Here is a 21,637-nt window from a genome sequence, read left to right on the forward strand (position 1 = left end):
CCCGTTTTTATGACAGTGGAAACAGCGGTATACAGATAAGTAAATTATGTGAAAAATACTGTGTTTTTTTACACGCGAAACATGAACACATGTTACATTGCAAACTATAAACACAATCAAAGCTTCAAAAACCACGAAAAACGGGACCTTTAAAGTGATTAAGAATAATCAAAAGGGAGGAGTATGTAGAGGAATTTTTATTGTTTGTCATTTATTTTCTTGATATATAAAATTATTCATTAATATTTGTTTTCTCTCTGTCTTCTATGACATTTAAAAACAGCTTGTTCAGTGGAAAATTACTGCTTATGCTGTTGTATTTTAAGAAGCACTTCTAAAACTAACAAAGGAAGTGAGGCGAAGGTACAAATGTGTTTGTCTAGACAGGGCATCTGCTAAGTTTTAGACCCCTTTCCTTCTTTTTTTATTCTTCTGATCCGTATATGGTAACATGTGTTAAGATTGGTTTGGGGTAACAAGGAAGAATAAGACAGCCACACTGGGTGAGGGTGTTCTTCTCTGTACAACTCTGTATCTGCACTGAACAACCTTCTTGCAAGAATAAAATCAAGTGTTTGTTTCATTACATTCTTACCACTAAAGGAATAAAGAATTTTCCGACCCGGATTTGAATCCATGGGTGTACATATATCTGTTCCCAATGTCTCTCTGGTCTACAGATAAGTGAGCTTTACTGGTATACTAGAGGGTGTGTGTAAAATACCAGTAAAAGGCAAATTCCTAAGCTGTGCCATTATTTTTAAAGATCACTTTATTGTATTAGAAGCACACAATAATGATGCCATTAGCACACTTCAAGTTTACAATTAATACAACCTGAACTTCAGCACTGCTTTTGGACAACTAAAATGCATTTAGTACAAAATGAGTTGATCCACTTGAACAGATTTACAGTGTGCCACAAATACATTTAGTTACACTAAATTACATTTGAATAAATTGTGCTATTTTTTCACTAAGGAAGGATTGATTAAAGCCAGCTTCCAGGCAAGTACAAGGTGTGGCGTTAAACTGTGTGACACTGAAGCTGTGTGAAATCCACTGTCCACAGTAATTCAGGAAAATGGCTGGGCTTGACACGACGCTTGTCTGAAACATGGTGGTCTGGCCTGGAAGAACGGAGTCCAAATGTAAGCCTCCAGCACTTCCTGTCAGGCTGCAAGGTGGGGCTCGCACTGCTATCAGTGGGACACGATAGTGTTCTGAGTAGGTTGGTGGCACACAAACAGTTCACAAGTAGAGGACAGTTGCCATCAGTGTCATCATGCAGGGGTGAAAGGGGAACGTCCCGGGGTTAAAGCCGTAAACCGTCCCCGGGGTCCCAGTCTGATGACCCCGCAGCTGAGCTATAGGCCCTGAGCTGCCAATGCAGGGGAACCTGCCAAATAATGAGAGCATGATATTAAGGTCAAGAGGTGGCAAGAAGGCCTGAATCTATCAAAAAAACATCTCTCCATCTCTTTACACTCATCAAGGTTTGACACAAACAATTTTACTGTCACTCATGTCAGAGCTTTATATGTTTTTCAAGCAATGTCATTTCCATTTTGTACCTGTTGTTGGTCTCACCTTTGGACACACGTGGTCTTATCCACGCTCCAGGGTTAAAGCGTGAACCGTCCCCGGCTGATGACCCATACAGCTGAACTATAGGCCCTGAGCTGCCAATGCAGGGGAACCTGGCAAATAATGAGAGCATGATATTAATTATGGTCAAGAGGTGTCAAGGCGGCCTTAATCTGTCAAAAAAAATAAAATTAACTTACTTTTCTTATGCTTCAGTTTTTCTTTTAAACCAGTCATGCTTCAACATAGCCTGTAACGTCATCCGTGACTTTACATCATGAAGGTGCTCAAGAAGATCCAGGCATTCTGTAAACATTTTTTATAAGAGATCTGATTAGTCATGTTTGACTGAGATATGTAGTTCATGTAAGGTAATGTTACCATGAAATACACTGCATTTGTTACTATGACTTTCTCTGGATGCCCACTGATAATTTTACGGTCACTCATGTCAGGGCTTTATATGTTTTTCACACTAGTTATTGGTCTCACCTTTGGACACGCGTGGTCTCATCCAAAAGCAACGACTTATTCTCGGGACCATCAGATCCAGCAGTATGCGTAAGTCCTCAGTTGTTGCCCATTCAGCATATTTTCTGATTGCACTGATTAATAGAGGTTCAGCATCTCCTGTAAGCAACACATGCTCAGTGTTCAGTAAAACACCATCAGTGAACTGTAGTAAATAAGTCATCAGTGAACTGTGCTTAAAAAGCCGACTCACGTCTTTCTTCGACGAGCAGTGCGCCTCCAAAGTCCATCAGCTTTACATGCAGGGTTTTTGTGTGGACAAGGATGTTTTTCATATGCGTGCGACGATAAACACCACGACTCATGCAGTGATGAAGAGCAACAATGAGCCCCTGAATGATGAGTTTCACCTCGGTTTCGGTCAGGTTACTGCTGTTTCGTTGGACATAATCAAACAGGCTGATGTAGGAACGTGGATACTCCATAATCAAGATGTCTTGATCTTCCATGACAAAGTGATCATATAGTTGTACGAGATGCTCGCTAGTTGGAGGCTTTTGCACCATCAACATTGCAGCTGCCTCTTTACTTAAAGGGTTGGAATACCCAGGCTAAAGAAAAGAGATTGACAAAAGCTTAGTTAACTCCTTACCCATCTCAAATCTCCTAACTAAAGGCCCGGTACACTTCATTTTCCACTCTAGGGCTGCCGAAGATGAAAGCAATGTACTTTACAACTGATGTTTCTAGGCTATTTCAATTATATCTTACTCTGTCCACATACAAACTTTAATCAATTACCAAATTAGAATTTAATAAAACATTTTATGAAGAATAAAGTCTTTTCAACTTACCAATTCCACTAGTTTCTCAGGCCGGTTCTTCTTAATAAATTTGATCAATACCTGAAAAATGAAGAACATTTTTGTAAACTGATTTATTTTTGATTGTGTACATCTAATCTAACAGTCTGTACCTTTTTGATCAAAACTGTAAACACTGATGTTTTCATCAGGACTGAAAGAGTAAAGACAGAAATATACAGAATATATGAATATATATGTGTCTACAGAAAGGGCAACATACTCGTTTGTCATCGGAGTTTCGAAATCCTAGATGATAACTGACACCACGTCTCGACTTCAGTTTCAATCCCACATCATAAAGAGATTCAAAGGATCCTGAAAAATGCACAACAACATGTTAATATACAGCATGAGAATGAACTCCAGCAGCATCTGCTTGTGACGAAATACACCTGTGCAGATCAGCAGAAGACGAGGAAAAATGAAAACTAAACCCAGAAACATCAGGCTGACATAGACATGAATCAGAGTGGTAATATCTGGAGACTCACGGTCTGTTGGCTCAGACTCCTGCGGATCTGTGCCTGTCGGATCCACTGGATGTGTGTGGAAGCTCCTGCGATGGATCCTCAGGCACAAAAGCACACACTTGGGTTTCTTCCTGGGTTTGGAAGGATCCTTTTATCGACTTCCACGCTCTCCGGAGGCCAGCAAGGAATTTCCTCCATTTTGTGCGCTTTTCTGCAAACAATCAGAGTGAGAAAGAGCTTTATTGCCAGGTATGTTTACACATGAGAGACAGAATGACAGTGACAAGACAAATAATAAAAATAGAATAAGTAAATAAGAAATAACAACATACAAAAAATATATTTAAAAAAAATACACAATATACAAAAATAGATAGTACATGTATGAATATTGATTAGAAACATCTGTTTTTATCAGCACAGATTACAGCTGAATGATTCACTAGTAAAACTGTCCTAATGTAGAGCTGCTTTATGTTGCGAGTTCATGAGAGTTTCTGGGCCAATTTCCAACAACACTAGAAAGAGTACAAACTCAGTGCTGATGCTGTTTCACATTGAAGTCACACCGTAATTATCCTAATTGTGCGTACCATAAAGGGCACTAACCTAATGCCAGTTTTTTCCCCAAATTGGTTATTAATCTGTGTGCACTCATGACATACTAAGAAAGCAAGAGGGAATGAGAATAAATAAAGGTGTGCGTTTGTGTGTTGTGAAGTCAAATGTGTTTGTGTGTGTATGGGTGGGTGTGAGATTGGTAAAGAGAAATCTGATTGGCTAGTTTAGTTTTTAGTAATTGGCGCTTTTTCCACACGCTAAAAAAATGACCTTACAGATCTTTTGGTGGTCTTTCAGGTGAGGAACCAGCAGAAGACGAGGAAAAATGAAAACTAAACCCAGAAACATCAGGCTGACATAGACATGAATCAGAGTGGTAATATCTGGAGACTCACTGTCTGTTGGCTCAGACTCCCGCGGATCTGTGCCTGTCGGATCCACTCTGGATGTGTGTGGAAGCTCCTGCGATGGATCCTCAGGCACAAAAGCACACACTTGGGTTTCTTCCTGGGTTTGGATGGATTCTTTCTTAGACTTCCTCCCTTGTGTGCGCTTTTCTGCAAACAATCAGAGTGAGAAAGAGCTTTATTGCCAGGTATGTTTACACATGAGAGACAGAATGACAGTGACAAGACACAGATAATAAAATAGAAGAAGTAAACAGGAAATAACAACATGCAAAAAATATATTTTTAAAAATACACAATATACAGTATATGAATGAATGTTGATTAGAAACATTGTTTTTATCAGCACAGATTACAGCTACATGATTCACGAGTAAAACTGTCCTAATGCAGCGAGTTCATGTGAATAATTAGCAGGTTTTGCATTGTTTCTGTGCTCAGCAAATTTCCAAGAACACTTGAAAAGTTAAAAACACAGTGCTGATGCTGTTACATAGAAGTCACAAAGTAATTGTCTCCTGCAGTTTGACTTATTAACGTTATCAGTTACCTGTTGAATCGTCCTCCCAGGCGACTGTAGGGACAGCCGGTGGTCGAGGCGCCTCTGTCGGGAGCTGTTGGCAGCTGCTACTGCAGGCCTTTCTGTCAGCCGGCTTCACAGCGCCACTCAGCGGCTCAACTTGAGCGTCCTCGAATGAGTCCAAGCTGCTGCAGCTTTCCAGCTCCAGTGGAAAGTTGGCAAACATAGTGTCCAATGTAACAGTCGCCAGATGCTCCATCTCAACGAGCTGTGAACACTGTATTTGCCTGTTGGTTCTAGCGGTAGACTTGTAACACTCAGTACTACAGATCGATCGCAAGAGACCAAAGAGCAGCTTTAAACTCTGACAAAGAGTTTCGACTGACTCGATTTATGAAGCGGCTGCGCGCACTGTGACGTCACAATAACGCGTTCCACGATTCACGATTCCAAGCGGTCTGGACGAAGGGGCGGGGCACAATTTCATTGGTTGATAATTCAGCAAATCTTATTGGCTTAGACGCTTCGAGCCTGAGCGTAAACATTCCTTTAATGTATGATTTTGTGAATGATTTGGCCATATACAGAAATATTAAGTGCTAACTATGAATGTGATATTTTCCAAGTAAAATAAAAAGTTGTATAAAGAAGCACATGGTGCATTTGGAATAAAAAATAAATAAAAAAAGACCACATCATACAGATCTATTTGTATACACGATCTAATAAATTAAATTAATAAATTACATCCAACCAACACATTTTTTTTTTAATATATACAATAAAAAAAATATGAGTCACTGATTCTTTGGCATTGCCACAAAATTCGCATCAGTTTTCAATATTCAAATGGAAATGTTCAAGCAACTCCTTGACAGGGTAAATTCTGTGTACAATTTTATAGGGCACTTCTCTAATTTTATTATTAATTAAAAAAAAAAAAAGTATTTGTTATTACCATACTCTTTTCCAGTTAATATTTTCATATTTAGTAGATCAAAACACTGTTGAACAAGGCAAATTTTTTTTATATATATATATATATATATATATATATATTTGTTACTGCATTTATCTATTACTATATTAATATCTCCCATAAATATTGTATCACTGCAAAAACTGGTTTGACGATCAACATTTATAGGATAGAATCCAGGATTTCGTAACAACTCTGTCAGGGATTGCATCAAAGATAATAGCATATTCTTTTGGCCTCACAAGAATCATAAATCTATTGATAAATTCAGAATATGTTAAAAGTAAACCTTGTTCATTAAGCAATTGACTAACAGTAAGAATTCCATCCAACATCCCATTTCTGATTAAAGATTGACTTCTTTTGTACAAGATGTCTTTATTATTCCATAAGAAGTACTGATGCGGTGAAAAGTTATTTTTATAGATTAATTGCCAAGCCAGCAGTGCCTGCTTATGAAAGTTTGCTGGTTTAACTGGGATTTTTTCGACCAAAAAAATACATTTTAAAAGAAAATGAATGCCACCCAAAGACTTAAATATGAAAACATTCCATGCATCTTTATTTTTAATAAATCCAATTATCTATTTTATCTTAAACACATTATTAGGATCTGTAAAATTTAAAACGTCAAGGCCACCAAAGTCTCTATTATTGTTTAGAATATCTTTCAGTAAATAGTGTATTTTCTTCCTCCAAATAAAATCAAAGAATCTTGTCTAATTTCCTGACAACATTGTTTGGAGCATCTGCTGACATCCATATATAAACAGACCTTGAGATCCTTCTGAGGGCCGTTTCATAAAACAAGATTAGAAAACAAGCCAGGCTTATTTTACTTAGTCAGACTTGTTGTCAGCGAATTCTGTTTCATAAAACAAACTTAAATTAGTTAAACTCAGTTACTCTGGTAACTTATACCCTGGTCCGGAGTAGGCTAACTGTCAGGCTAAGCTGAGCTCCTCTAACACTGACCAATAGGAACGCAATGATATTACAACTGACTCTCTCACATACAATTATTTGACTTTATTAACATATATTAACATATATATATATATATATATATATATATATATATATATAGGTCTTCATACACACACACACACACACACACACACATACATATATATATATATATATACACACACACACACACACACACACACATTTACTAAGTAGTGCTAAATAAAAAAAATAAAATAAAAAATGGTGTAAATTTAAGACTTTTTTTTATTATTAAAAGGTAAGTATGATGGACCAAAACATTTAAAGAGAAGTAATTTCTTAAAAATTAAGTGTTATGTAGCCCACTGAATCATTCTCAACCAGTCGTCCTGTCCCTGCAGCTGAAAAACACCCCCACAGCATGATGCTGCCACCACCATGCTTCACTGTTGGGACTGTATTGGACAGGTGATGAGCAGTGCCTGGTTTTCTCCACACATACCGCTTAGAATTAAGGCCAAAAAGTTCTATCTTGGTCTCATCAGACCAGAGAATCTTATTTCTCACCATCTTGGCAAACTCCATGCGGGCTTTCATGTGTCTTGCACTGAGGAGAGGCTTCCGTCGGGCCACTCTGCCATAAAGCCCAGACTGGTGGAGGGCTGCAGTGATGGTTGACTTTCTACAACTTTCTCTCCCATCTCCCGACTGCATCTCTGGAGCTCAGCCACAGTGATCTTTGGGTTCTTCTTTACCTCTCTCACCAAGGCTCTTCTCCCCCGATAGCTCAGTTTGGCCGGACGGCCAGCTCTAGGAAGGGTTCTGGTCGTCCCAAACGTCTTCCATTTAAGGATTATGGAGGCCACTGTGCTCTTAGGAACCTTAAGTGCTAGCAGAAATTTTTTTGTAACCTTGGCCAGATCTGTGCCTTGCCACAATTCTGTCTCTGAGCTCTTCAGGCAGTTCCTTTGACCTCATGATTCTCATTTGCTCTGACATGCACTGTGAGCTGTAAGGTCTTATATAGACAGGTGTGTGGCTTTCCTAATCAAGTCCAATCAGTATAATCAAACACAGCTGGACTCAAATGAAGGTGTAGAACCATCTCAAGGATGATCAGAAGAAATGGACAGCACCTGAGTTAAATATATGAGTGTCACAGCAAAGGGTCTGAATACTTAGGACCATGTGATATTTCAGTTTTTCTTTTTTAATAAATCTGCAAAAATGTCAACAATTCTGTGTTTTTCTGTCAATATGGGGTGCTGTGTGTACATTAATGAGGAAAAAAAATGAACTTAAATGATTTTAGCAAATGGCTGCAATATAACAAAGAGTGAAAAATTTAAGGGGTCTGAATACTTTCCGTACCCACTGCAATACTGACAACAATGGAAGCACTTGGGAGAGAACTGTCAGGAGACTTATTTCTTAGCACAAAAGAAGGACAAGAGGATTACCAAATCATTGTTTTAAGTGTGAAACTATAGCAAAAGTAACACAGAAATTCAAAGTCAATAGACCTGTGACAAGACCCCTGAAACAATCAGGCCTTTATTTTTAATCTTTTATTAAGTGATGAGTGATTTTTTTGCTAGACAAAGAACAGGAGAAATACCAAGTGAGTGTCTCAGAGCCAGCAAAAGCTATGAAAAGAGTGACAGAGTAAGATGCAGCCTGCAGAAGTGACATGTATGGTTGTTGTCCACACTGAAACTACCCACTGTAGTCAAAGCACAATAAAGTCAGCTAGCCTTTTCCAAGGCCCATATTTAATCTATACTCTGGTCTATATATATATATATATATATATATATATATATATATATATATATATATATATATATATATATATATAATACTGAATTCAGGTTGCTTGGGACACTTTTGCTATTGAAATGACTGGGAAAAAGTGTCCCAATCAACCTGAATTATACATATAATGTGTGTGTGTGTGTGTGTGTGTGTGTGTGTGTGTGTGTGTGTGTGTGTGTGAAACGTACAGGTTTTCCTTTATTACTGGCTAAATGTTTTGTGCCCAATATTTAATTAAGATTGTTTTAAAATATATGAATACATTCCTCTCTGGTTTTGTTTGGCAGCTGTAGTTCTTTTTATGGTTATTAGAAGAGCAAAAATTAAAATCACAAAATTAAAAATTAAAATAAATATGCACAGACTAAATATGAATCTAAACTCAGTAATTGTCCCAAAGTATATTGATTTACCCCATTACAATAGTCCATTTACAGCTACTGTCATAAAAATACACTTACTTGTAGGTTTAAAATTGTACATAAAGCACATTTAATGTCCAACATCAAATATTTTAGCGAAATGTATATTTTGGAATTATTGCGCTTCTATTGCGTCCCGTCTGTTTAGCGCGCAGCAGCGCTCGTTCAATGTGAAGTTTAGCAGCAAAATGGAAATATTATCATGACTTTCTAACATTTACAGATGGAGAATAAACTTGTGTAAAGTAAGTTATGCACTGAGGAAAACACCATGTCTCAAACGCATAAAATAGCACAAAATGTTGCTGTTTCCTATGGTGGATCGATTTGATCCATGATCGACCTCTAGGGCCGTTTAAAAAAAGCGCGCAGGCGAAATTATCTTGACTAGGTGAACCTGGATCAAATTAGTGGTACTGCGTGAACTTCAATTTCCTTTTATGAAACCGTTTTAGCCCCAGCTCATTTGTTAGGTTAATTCAAGTCAGGTTGTGGAGTTTAATCCTCGCTTTTCTTAGCATCTTTTATGAAACAGCCCTCTGATGAACACCAGCTAGTTCCAGGCTAGGAGATGAGCTTGACCAGCTAAGCCAGGCTGGGAGACCAGCTAAAACCAGCTGAACACAAGATTGGCCAGGCTGGGAGACCACCTGAAAACCATCTGAACACCAGCTATCCCAGGCTGGAAGACCAGCTTGACCAGCTAAGCCAGGCTGGGAGACCAACTGAAACCAGCCAACCAGCTTAGACTGGTTTTAGTTGGATTTTTCAGCAGGGCAGTCACACGAAAGTAATCAGATTAAATAATAAAATAAAGTGAGATATTTCAAAATAGAAAATTGAGTGTGTATCTTCTATAAACAGTGCCATGTCGTGGCGTCTCCCTCCCCTTCTGTTTGAAAACACGGGGAACTGCAATTCTGCTTCGCTCTGATCCAATGAGTGATTGACAGCACTCTGATCCAGTGGCGTTGGGCATTGTCCTATGATGTTGGGGGGGCACCAGGGATGGCCAATCATATTCCAGGGGGGGCTGGTGCCACCCCTCTAGACACGCCCCTGGGTATGTATGAACGACAAAAGTGACAAAAGTGCTCATGAATTTTGAAAAAAAAAAAAAAAAAATTGTGGCCATTGAATGCATTTTGCATGAACGCAATGAGAAATGATTCACAGTTTGGTCCACATAGACTTCCGTGTTTCACTGAAATGGCAGGCTTCAGTACTGACCGGTGCTTCTTAAAAAAATAATAATGATAATTTAAACAATTATATTGAGAGCATGTTTTTGCGGGACATTTGAATGACATTTTGAAATGTGGACATTTCATGAGTCCTCATATTTAAAATAGCTTTAAAAACACACTAAAGTTTTATTAAAAATGTAAAAATGCAGACAGTTTTGTGTGATGGGCAGGTTTAGGTGTAGGGGGACAGAATGTACAGTTTGTATGGTATAAAAACCGTTACGCCTATGGAATGTCCTCACTATTATTTTTTTGTATTAATTTACACCACACCCTTGAGATGTCGCAGGACTGTATTCAGAAGTGTAACGGATGGTGTCATGGGTGTGGACCTATAAATCTAGCAGATCTCTGCTATTCACAGCAGTCTGACTAGAGTTTAACGGTCTTCTACTTGACCTCAGCTACAGCAAGAAAGATGAACAAAATCATTTTCGGGTTCTTTGCAGTCGTTCTGTATTTTGCAGCAGGTAAGATGATATATATATATATATATATATATATATATATATATATATATATATATATATAGCTTACTGTATAAATCAGCAGTAGATTATTTGTTTGAATATTTCTGGTCAGTTTTTTTGTGTGGCGAATGAAGCTGTGGTTTATGAGTCATTCTCATCCGGGATATTGCTTTCAGTGATTTGAGCCTACAACAAGCTTTCACAAAGAAATACTCTTGATTTTTATGACTTTTTATGTATTAATATAATTATATTTATTTTTCTATCATTATTTTTAAACTGGTATATTTGTAGACAAAGGTCTCAGCTAATGAACCATGTAAGGGAACAGGTTTTTCTGAAAATGTTTGTGGCAAGGGGGGCGTGGTTCAGCGAACGCTGCAGCGGGGGAGAGCGTCAGGAGACGCGCGGTGGATGAGCGGGTTAAGCGCAAATAACAAACACCTGTCTCCTGTTTCTCCTGGCGTTAAATACTCTCTCCACGCCAATTACTGTAACAAGAGACAGGTGTTTGTTATTTGCGCTTAACCCGCTCATCCACCGCGCGTCTCCTGACGCTCTCCCCCGCTGCAATGTTTTTCTCTAAAAAATTACATTTATTCACTTCATAACTTAATTTGTTCCATCCGACACATTAAAAAGCATATTGAATTTGATCCATGCAACAGCAGTATAAAGTCTTCAATTATGACAGAATGGTGTTCAGTAAAGGAGTTAAAAATAGATTAATTCTTAATTCTCTAACCTTTTTAATACTAAACATATAATCATCGTTCTTAGGTAAATCAGACATGATATCATGTAGTTCAGTTGTTGTTTTAATATTTTAACACAATGAATTGAAACATTTCTTTCAATTCATTGTCTTTGAATTCTTTCAAAATTGACATAAACCTTCACCTGATGGTGTTAAATACTGACAGAGTTGACAAAGGTTAAGCTGGGGCCAAATTTAAAATGTAAATGTAAATAGAATTGTGAAACAACATTAGAAGAATTCACCATATGCAAAAAACATATTAGATCACATCATCTAGACATTTTGAGAGCACTTGTCAACCATCAGACATAAAACCTGATGGAGTTGACGTCTAAAGGAGTTGACTGACTTTTTGTATTGTTTGATATATTACAGATCTCCACCTTTCAATTAAAATTTATATTTTTAAATTTGTTGCATTTTTAAACATTTTGTTTTGTCCTCATGCTGAGGACAAGGTAAATTACATGTATTTTACAAGTATAGAGCATGTATTTAAATAATAGTAACAAAATTATTTAAAAATAAAAGCAATGAATGTCCTGAGCATCCAGATTTCCTTTAGATGTAACTTTTAAAGTATTTTTATTATGATGAATTTATTTATTTTTTTAACATAAAGCAGGCATTTTGTCCCTTATCTCAATAATCAGTGCTATGTTAATGCAGTTTCTAACATGTTAATAGAACATTATATTGGGAGGTTTGGATTATTCTTACCCATTTGTCGATGTGTTCATGAGAGAGACAGGTTAGTTGAGGCAGAAAGACCAAACCAGTTACATAGGAAAACTTGCACACTAAAGAACCCATCAGTTTGGCTATAGACCACATTTCTGAATCTGAAAAAGTATCTGTCATATCTCTGCTAATATTTTGTAGAGTAGAATGGAAGTTCATTTGTGTTTTTCAGAGAGAATATAAAAAAGAGCACATAGTTTCTTTGTAGTTTATACTTTTAAAACTTGGATACTGTTAGATTTTGTAATCTCACTTTAATTTTTGGTTTTGGTGCCTACTCCTTTTCTTGACTAAAGTGTGACTGAAAAGGAATAAAAATGAATCTACCCCTAACTCCAACATATCACATGCACAGCACACATTAATTGAGTCTGCCCTCATATAAATAAAAGTTCCAAACAGGGAATTTCATAGCAGTTCCATAGAACAACCATTTTGGGTTCCTCAAGAACAGTTCTTGAAATCACTTTTTTTTCCAAGGTCCTTACTAATACTGCAAGGCCTATCACACCTTCTGTCCTCCCTTTCATACGTCATACCTGGAGAAACTGTATCTGCTCTGCCCAGTTAGGGCCCTACATGTAGAGCTGTCCTGTGGAGGAAATCTAAACAACTGTTCATCTGTTTTGGGTCACCTAGAAAGAGGTGTCCTGCAACTAAGCAGAGAATGAGCAATCTCACTTGCTTATGAGTCGGCCGGTCAGCCTTCACCTTTAGCCGTACGTGCCCACTCCACTTGGAGTATGGCTGCCTCTAAGGCTTTATTGTCAGGAGTTTCACTCCAGGATATTTGAGATACGGAAGGCTGGTCTTCACCGCATACATTTATGAGGTTCTATGAACTTCACCTCGGCTCACTCCAGGGGCGCAGGTGCTTCTGTCTTGATCTGTGCTCATGATTTCGTACGGACAAGAACTTGCTCATACAGCAGCGTGGGTATTGTATTCCCACAGTGTTTCAACGCAGCTGAATGGGTTAACTATAGTTTCCTGGTCGCTGACGTCACCCGTCTACGCGTTCTGTCAAGACATTGGACAGATTCTATACGCACTTCAAGACGCAATCATGTAGCGGCATTCCCACAGCGTTTCGACGCAGCATCTCATTCCCTTTCACGGAACTAAGGTTACATACGTAACCGAGACGTTTTCCCTGGAGGTCTCCCATCCAGGTACTGACCAGGTTCAGCCTTGGTTAGCTTCAGTGTTGGATATGGCTGTGCAAATAACTCCAAAATCTCAGACAAGTTATAATATAACAGATATATTAATTATAACTATAGTAGATTTCTGCAAGTTTACATTTTACGTGGAAGCTTTTTCACTGTGCGCACACTGCTGTAATTCACTTGCGCGCTGTTTATGCGCTCACGCTGTTTTGTCCATCATTTGATGCCATACATCATGAACGGTTATATTGCGAGTTATATTTGCTGTGTGAATTTCTGTATTATGTATGCCTCAGTGTATTGGAATGAGAGTGAGCTCGGGGGCAAGGAGCACAAGCTCATTTGCATTTAAAGCAACCCTCCCACAAAAACGGCTTTATTTTGCTGACACCCAAATGCTATAATAAATGATCTGTGGGGTATTTTGAGCTGAAACTTCACAGATACATTCGGGGGACACCTGAGACTTAAATTACATCTTGTCAAAAAGGGCATAATAGGTCACCTTTAAAAGTACATGTAGTTTCTTAATTCATATGAAGTCACAACCTGCATTCACAATAACTATATTATCATTTTAATTGAGTTTAGCGTCACACTGCAGAACACTATCAATACATAAATTGATGCTGTGTTGTTTGCTCTCTCTAATATCCAGCTCAGACATCACAAAGAAGACCTTTTATTAATATTATAGTTACTTAATAATTAGCTTAACTTAATAATTAATAACTTTATAATTACCAAGAAAATGTTTGGATCGCTTTTCCAATTCAATCACCAAAGAGAAGAAAATGTATTTTATTCCATAATAATTTGTTACATTGAATATTAATGAACATATTATATAGTCATAAATATTACATTTTCAGCATATATTTGCAACACTATACTTCATACATGCAATATACATTGTATTTAGTGAACCGGACTTCTTCTGCTCATTGCTATGAAAATCCACTCACAAATAGTGCCTGATGCTGGTAACCAAGTGTCTATTTATTTTGCTAAGTATCAAACAACATTTCACAGCGTTTCAAATGAATATTTACTGTAACCTCCACCCACCCTACTGTCGGTGAGAAATTCTGCTCTAAGGAAGATCACATGATCATATGCTTAGAAAACAAGGTTTAGCGGATTAAGAAAAGAGACATTTCACAGAAAAGAGGGATGAACTTAGTAATTATCTGACATGTCACAATCAGGTCTATGCTTGGTTTGATCTTACAAAACCAAAAAAAATCTAAAGCACACTCTGTTTGTGTAACAAAGTGATGATTGAGAGTATTTAATGACTCAGATAAGTAACTCCATTCAGGGTGTAACCGAAACCCGCCTGTGTAGATTTCTCTCTCTCTTTGTGTAATACAAAGGGTATATTTGTACCATGTGTTTCAGATATTAAAGAATGTAAAGTTCTGTTGACATTTACTCAATCAATCCATGGGTTACAAAAGGAGACATTTAAAAGGAATAACCTTTTTTTTCATATTTGGGTGAACTATTATTGTAGATGAACTTTGCTTTCAGTCAACTACATGTTTAAGTTTTGTTGAATTCTTCATCCCTCTGTTGCCTGTGTTTAGCACATATGTGTACTGTAGTAAAGAAACATGACTTGCACTCCTCTGAGCTAGAGCACATACTGAGAAGAGAAAGGGTTGAGAAATGCTGAAAATGTTATTTATGTTGACGATTAGATCAGAAACAAATCTGCAAAATGGTGCATTAATGCTCTTACCTTACCTTTCCAGTAAAACAGGAGATTCGGAGAACTGTTTATTACTTTTTATACTGAAGAAACTTATATGCCTTTTAAAAAAGATTTCAAATGTTTCATGAATCTGCTCTCTCTCAGGTCAGGCCCTGCAGTGTTATGAGTGTAAACTGGGACTCGGGAGTCTTTGCTACACAACCAAAAAGACATGTGATGCTGGTCAGCAGTGCTTCAGTGGATTAGGGAAGGCTGGTAAGTTTATTCTGTTCAAAAGCTGTTGAACACCAACGTAACACAAAACGTAAATGTTCATTAAAGAGTCATTATTTTTTGCATCTCCTTAAATCGTAAGATTTAATATACTAAAATTGAATAATTCATTTTATTTTGGTGATTTTAATTACTTGTTACGCTTTCCAGGGTGAAGAAAATTGTTAATGTTCGCATATATTTTTTGTGTTCGCAGACATTTTTTAAATTATATTTTAAAGCTTAATCTATGTTTTCTTGCATCTCAATTTCAGCTGGTTTTGTGGATATTAAGATGAAAGGATGTCTCGAAGTGTCCAAATGCAATACAACTGAACAGGTGAATTTCCCGTCTGACTCAAGCACAAAGATATACCAGATGACGAAGACGTGCTGTTCTACTGACCTGTGTAACTCGGCTCTGGGTCACTTCTCTGCTCTCAGCATGGCCTTCACTACCACCACTTCTGTGTTCATGGTCAAATTCCTCATTTGAGGAGGATTATTTCATCTCTCTCTCACTCACACACACATGTTCGTTTTTGTGAATTGTGGGGATATTCCATAGGCGTAATGGTTTTTATACTGTAAAAACTGTATTTTCTCTCCCCCTACACTACCCCTACCCCTAAACCTACCCATCACAGGACACTGTGCACACTTTTACTTTCTCACAAAAACTCATTCTGTATGATTTATAAGCCTTTTGAAAAGTGGGGACATGGGTAATGTCCTCATAAGTCACCCTCTTCTTGTAATACCTATGTCATACCCATGTCATTATACATATTTGTGTCCTGATATGCCACAAAAATGCACACACACACACACACACACACATAAACACACTCTAACTCACTCACTGCTCTCAGTCCAGCTCTTTGTCTCTTTGGATATGTAATAAAGACTGGATTGATAGCAACTCCATCCAGCTGAGAGAACAAGTTCAGATATTAGCTTTTAATCCCCATTTACACATGTCTGTCTGTAACTTATTACAGATAACATACTCATAGATTGTGTACACTGAAAGTTACTGAGAGCACAATCCAACTCCATCATGTTTTAAAAAATTCTGCTGTATAGCAAATAACTACATAAAGAAATTTGTGGTAAAGAAACTTAACACAAATCTTAAGTTAATTTCTTAGGTGGTCTCTCTCATTCAGGTTTTCATTCTTGGATGTTAGCTGGTCTCTCTCTTCAGTGTAGTTTGAGCTCTTTGTATGGATGTAGACACACAGCACTATGACTGCAGTCAGCAGAAGAACACACTGCAGCTGCTCTGGAGCTTCTGATCCTCACACTAGCCATTTCTGAAGATGACAGACAATGTGTCTTAAACACTCAAGTGACAAAAATGTGTGAGTTAGTTGTTGTTATAATAAAACGAGTCTCAGTACCTGTGTGTTGAGGAGTTTGGTGTCTCTTGGTGTCTGAGTTTTCTGTTTCTGTCCTGACACCAAAACTGTTTATAGGATCAACATTAACATAGATATTCATCTCTTATTCATCATCTCTGTCCATCCCATGTTTCCCGGGAATGTTCATTTTGCCATAAGATGACGTATTCAGTCTGCTGGAGTTAAATGTGAGATTATTATGCACACGTATCAGGATAATCAATAAACTTTGTAATGTTCAGAACGCTTTTAGCATGCTGGACTGGGTTGTAAAATCTCATCTCGGCTCCGACCGGTCTGCAAAAGATGAGCCCACTTGACACCTTTGTTACCCTCCGAGGTAAAACAGGAGGCCCAATTTCCTTGCTCTTAGGACATCAAAGGGGACCCTCATGTGGACTACAGGCCAGATCCACATTCCAACACCCAACACACACACACAGACACATACAAAAACCTACAAACATACATTATTGACTGTATATGTAAAATGTAACTATGCCAAGTCACATCCATGTATGTACCCATCATGTATCTCGAGTGTATGCATGTTTCCTAGTGTTTAAATGAGTATATTTGTGCTAGTGTGCATTTTAATGAAGGAATTTTGTCTGTAAACCATAACTTCTTTTATATGCCTTTCTTTCTGATCTATCAAGTTTGATCTCTCCGTAAAGCTCCGGACTCAAGAGGTTCACTGAGATATGTCACATAGCTGACAAATGCATTTTTCTATGTGTTTAATGATATTGTGAAGAAAGTACGGCATCTCGAAATCCGATCTGATAGTCATTAAGTATGCAAATTCAGCTAGGAGACCAAACAAAGGAACTTTGCCCGCCAAAGAGTGCTGTGCATCTATTGGCCGCTACAAGTCAGGAGGTGTGTTAGCTTGGGTTTCCATAAAAACAACAACACACACCTTCTCCTTTGTCTCCCGATTGTCTCTCGACTGCCCTGAACTGCCTCAGGCGACAGCGCTGCCATCACGCGCTCTCCTTCCGGGACGACCATCTCCTTGGACTCTCTCTCTCTCTCTTCTTTCTCCTCTGGCATCTTACGTGTCAGTTAAACCTCGTTTGAAAACCCCGCCGGAGAAACCCTCTCGGAAAGGACCAACCAAGCCAGGCGCATTGAAACTGCTACACAAAGACTTGAACCAATAAGCAAGTATTATAATTCCTCTGAAATTTGTTTAAACTGATTTCTGTGCTGGCTCCCTCAAAAAGGTTTAACTGTGTAATTTGCCATTCTTTGATCATCTTTCTTTTCCTGTCTTTTCTTCATTTTCACTCTTGTGTATATATATGTGTATACCTTCTGTATATATTTTAGACGTATAACCTCTGTAGTCGTAGTTTGTATTACCCGTTCCGTATATTAAACACATTATTCATGCTCGATTGTTCTTTTTGCTCATTTCAACAAAGCCAGGTCACTTTAACGTTTCGATCCTATATCCTTGCTTTACGTTTGGATGCTATCATAGGAATTTATCCTCGTGGCCAGAGGATAACATTTCTGTCGTAATAGTCTGTGGATAACTTACCGGTTTGCTGGACGGACTGATAGTTTTCTACATAATTATTAAACCAGAACTAAGCATATATGTGATTGATTATAATTCATTGCAATTAATTCACAATATATGTTTAATTCCCCCTTGGGTCGGTATGTGCATAATAATTCATAAAGCTTTATGAATTATTATATTCATATTCCACCCATAAATTGATTAATAACTGTACAAATCGTTACAACTCCTTCACTACAGTTTCAGTCTTTTTATAACAAACACAGTTGATACTAGTTGCACTGGGTATTTTAAACAAGCGTTTTTCAGTGCACTCTGTTTCAATTGATGGTTTTCTGTGATCTTGTTTGCATTCGATTTGGAGAATGAAAAAAAAAAGTCAAAACGTCTTTTATGAAAAAGGTTTATGCTTTTAGAACAGAAGTTTTGCTACCTTTATTCAGTTGGGAACACACGACTGACTGCAGCAAATCCATGAAATATAAATGATTTTAATTTTCTTTCTCTGTATTTTCACATGCCTTTACATGTTAATAAAAGATAGAAGAAAGTAAAAAAAAAAACAGTTTTCCCATTCTGTGTTGCTACAATGACTATACATGTTGCCCAGACCTTTTGTGGTTAAGGAAGCTACTGTACATTAAGTTACTGATATGGAGTCTTCATCTCATGATATTTACAACATTATAACATATTAAAAATATTATTTATTTATTTTGTTTAGGGTGAAACATTTGAAAGAAAGAAATTACAAAAAGTGTGCCTTCAAGGTTTCAGACATTTAACTGCTAATGCTGAATGTCATTCCTGAATACTGTTGGTCTGTGTAGGTTGGCATAATCATCGTCTCTTCATTTCTCTGTTCATCTCTTGTGTCTCAGCAATGTCCCTCAGTGCTCATTCTACTGGTGCCCCCAACTTCAAAAAAATAAGAATACCAGCAAAATGGTATATTAACAGATTTCTTTAAATTTAAGTTTCACATTCAGCTCTCTGCCAGTTGGGCAGAATAAAAGCTTCAACAATCAAACCTGACCTGAATACTTTGCCACACACTTGTCCGTGTTTAATCAAGCTCTCGTGCTTAAAACATGTGGATTCAGTGGTGAGCTCTGTGGTACCTGCAACCTCTGTCCCACAGGCTTTACAGTGAACGCATTGCATTGTGCCATTTTCATAGTGGAGCCACTCAGAGTCTTTCAGCCATTCTTTCCTTTGCTGGTGGATCCACAGTTACTTTGTCTTAACAAAATGTCTCTGTGTTCTTTTCATCATTCAACATGATAAAGGAGCTCAAAGAAAGGGAGTGATTGATTGCTAATATCTTAAATCTGTATTAAAGTTAAGAATGTAAAAATTTGAATCGGTTATGTACAGTGTTGGGGAAAGTTACTTTTAAAAGTAATGCATTACAATAATGCGTTACTCCCTAAAAAAGTAACTAATTGCGTTACTTCGTTACTTTTTATGAAAAGTAATGCGTTACATTACTTTCGCGTTACTTTTTCTCACCGGGGCTGGGCTTGCTTGTTTGTTTTTTAATAACAACAAAAAAGTTCTGTTTTTGGCATAAAGGCCCTTTCACACCAAAAGTAAAATGAATAAGCTTCAGGCTGAAGGAAATGCATATTTACACCTGTACAGTAGAGGGCGCAACTTAAACAAACCTTTCAGCCGTGCTGCTATTCTGGATTAAAGAAGAATAGGATACAGGAGAAGAGAGTTCAACACTCTTATCTCTAAATCTAATCTAAAGTATTTTTTTTGCTCATGAGTATGGTTGAATTAGGTATATTGAAGGTCAGCAGCAAAGGCATTGGTTAATAATTGAGATTAAATACATAAAGTATATTTGTGTAATTTAATATAGTTTATTATTACAGGTTAGCAAAAATTCTGAGATTGCATTTCACTGTTTTTATTCATTTTGAGGAATACTGAATGTTTTCGTGCAAGTGAGATGAGTAAATGCATGTTCACATTTAGTCTAAAACTACAATGCCATCATGTTCACACAGCGCACACAACACTTTATTTCTCTCAATATGGGGACAGGAGAGCTGTCAGTCAATAAATGTGGAAAAAGTGACTTGCGTTACTTATTTGAAAAAGTAACTTAGATATTTTGTTGTAAATTGAAAAAGTAATGTGTTACTTTACTAGTTACTTGAAGAAGTAATCTGATTACATAACTCAAGTTACTTGTAATGCATTACACCCAACACTGGTTATGTAACATTTGGATAGAAGATTGGACCGGTCACTGTATCAGCTCACAGCAGGCACATACTGTGCAATGTTTGTAGAGAAATGAAAACAGGTCACACCTCAACAATTATTTTCACTTGCACAAATGCTTCCAAATAAATTGAGGTTGCACAGAGTAAATTTCAGGTGCATGCACAACCAAAATGCTCACAATTTCAAGCCTTGCTATGAAACATGGTGTCAGGATCTGAAGCTGCAGTAATTATGAAAAAGTCATGACGTTGCTTTAAGTGAACCGCACTGCTCTGAAGTGGTCTGTTTTTGCAACTGTGGTCATGAACACGTGATATCCTGTTAAGATGATAAAAAGGCAACTTTTTTGATAACTTTTAATAATGTATTGAAATCATTCAGATGGTGAATGTTGTTCTGTGTCTGTTCTGGGACTGTACTGCTCTGAGCTTCTGCTCCTACACTTATGCTGTCGAGACTCAAAACCACTATGGTCAAAATGTCTCACAGCGTTTCAGAGTAACTTTGTGGCATATTTTAGCTGTAGGAAACCAGAACTGATCAAGTCTTGTAACAAATCCATTAAAAAGTAATGATTTAAATATTCTGCCTTTGAATGCTCTCTTTTTTTATATAATTACAAATGATATTACCAACATAACAAAAACTCTGAAGTTGAGCTGAAAAAATTAACATGAATTTCAAAATGTCATCATCTTGTGAGCTTTAGTGGAGTCAACAAATTTGTCTTTACACATTAGCCAGACAAATTTTGTGCTACTTGATTGAGAAACTTATATATTATTGGTTAAAAGCAGACTGATGCTGTTTGTTAAGTGCTCAGATGTACACAGGTTTCAGTTCATGTCTGTGGAAATAAAGACTGACTATTCCCTAAATTTCTACCGTCTCCTCAGCATCATAGGAAATGCTTTTTGTTGTTTAGGATGTGAATATTAGCCAGATTTAAGCCGTTAGCCTAGATTTAAAATAAGTCTGTTGTTCCTAGTGTGAGGCTGCAGACTCTTGATCTGATGTGTGTTGGAGCTCATCGTTTGGTAGTTCTGCTTTTGATATC

At 37.4% G+C, this 21,637-nt stretch overlaps 2 protein-coding genes across 5 annotated transcripts; one reads left to right on the forward strand and one right to left on the reverse strand.

Moving 5' to 3' along the window:
• Window positions 1-688: 688 nt before the first annotated feature.
• Window positions 689-5,391, reverse strand: LOC125252079 (serine/threonine-protein kinase pim-1-like). 4 transcript variants are annotated; one of them, XM_048165102.1, is made up of 9 exons: window positions 4,913-5,391; window positions 4,351-4,512; window positions 3,145-3,239; window positions 2,913-2,963; window positions 2,312-2,669; window positions 2,080-2,217; window positions 1,788-1,893; window positions 1,591-1,700; window positions 689-1,381 (listed from the first exon to the last, which is right to left on the reverse strand). In XM_048165102.1, exons 1-7 carry the CDS (start codon window positions 5,139-5,141, stop codon window positions 1,793-1,795), a joined length of 1,134 nt encoding a protein of 377 aa, XP_048021059.1. In that variant the 5' UTR covers window positions 5,142-5,391; the 3' UTR covers window positions 689-1,381; window positions 1,591-1,700; window positions 1,788-1,792. The 4 variants fall into 4 exon arrangements, with proteins under 4 accessions (XP_048021059.1, XP_048021058.1, XP_048021057.1 ...); XM_048165101.1 differs by having other exon boundaries at window positions 1,575-1,700; XM_048165100.1 differs by having other exon boundaries at window positions 694-1,399; window positions 1,575-1,700.
• A 5,182-nt stretch (window positions 5,392-10,573) lies between these two features.
• On the forward strand, window positions 10,574-15,983 carry LOC125253596 (sperm acrosome membrane-associated protein 4-like). The gene is made up of 3 exons (XM_048167626.1): window positions 10,574-10,763; window positions 15,295-15,405; window positions 15,678-15,983. The coding sequence occupies exons 1-3, from the start codon at window positions 10,712-10,714 to the stop codon at window positions 15,896-15,898; spliced, it is 384 nt and encodes a 127-aa protein (XP_048023583.1). The 5' UTR covers window positions 10,574-10,711; the 3' UTR covers window positions 15,899-15,983.
• Window positions 15,984-21,637: the final 5,654 nt, after the last annotated feature.

The sequence above is a fragment of the Megalobrama amblycephala genome, linkage group LG18 (genome assembly GCF_018812025.1).
Source record: "Megalobrama amblycephala isolate DHTTF-2021 linkage group LG18, ASM1881202v1, whole genome shotgun sequence".
Classification (NCBI taxonomy): domain Eukaryota; kingdom Metazoa; phylum Chordata; class Actinopteri; order Cypriniformes; family Xenocyprididae; genus Megalobrama; species Megalobrama amblycephala.

Excerpts from the sequence above, each read along its gene's own strand:
- LOC125253596 (XM_048167626.1), top strand. The coding sequence starts at position 10,712 with ATGAACAAAATCATTTTCGGGTTCTTTGCAGTCGTTCTGTATTTTGCA. Across the intron at positions 10,764-15,294 it reads CGTTCTGTATTTTGCAGCAG|GTCAGGCCCTGCAGTGTTAT; the intron begins GTAAGATGATAT and ends GCTCTCTCTCAG. Across the intron at positions 15,406-15,677 it reads CAGTGGATTAGGGAAGGCTG|CTGGTTTTGTGGATATTAAG; the intron begins GTAAGTTTATTC and ends TCTCAATTTCAG.
- LOC125252079 (XM_048165102.1), bottom strand. The coding sequence starts at position 5,141 with ATGGAGCATCTGGCGACTGTTACATTGGACACTATGTTTGCCAACTTT. Across the intron at positions 2,964-3,144 it reads GAAACTCCGATGACAAACGA|GTATTGATCAAATTTATTAA; the intron begins GTATGTTGCCCT and ends TTCATTTTTCAG. Across the intron at positions 2,218-2,311 it reads ACTGCTCGTCGAAGAAAGAC|GAGATGCTGAACCTCTATTA; the intron begins GTGAGTCGGCTT and ends TGTTGCTTACAG.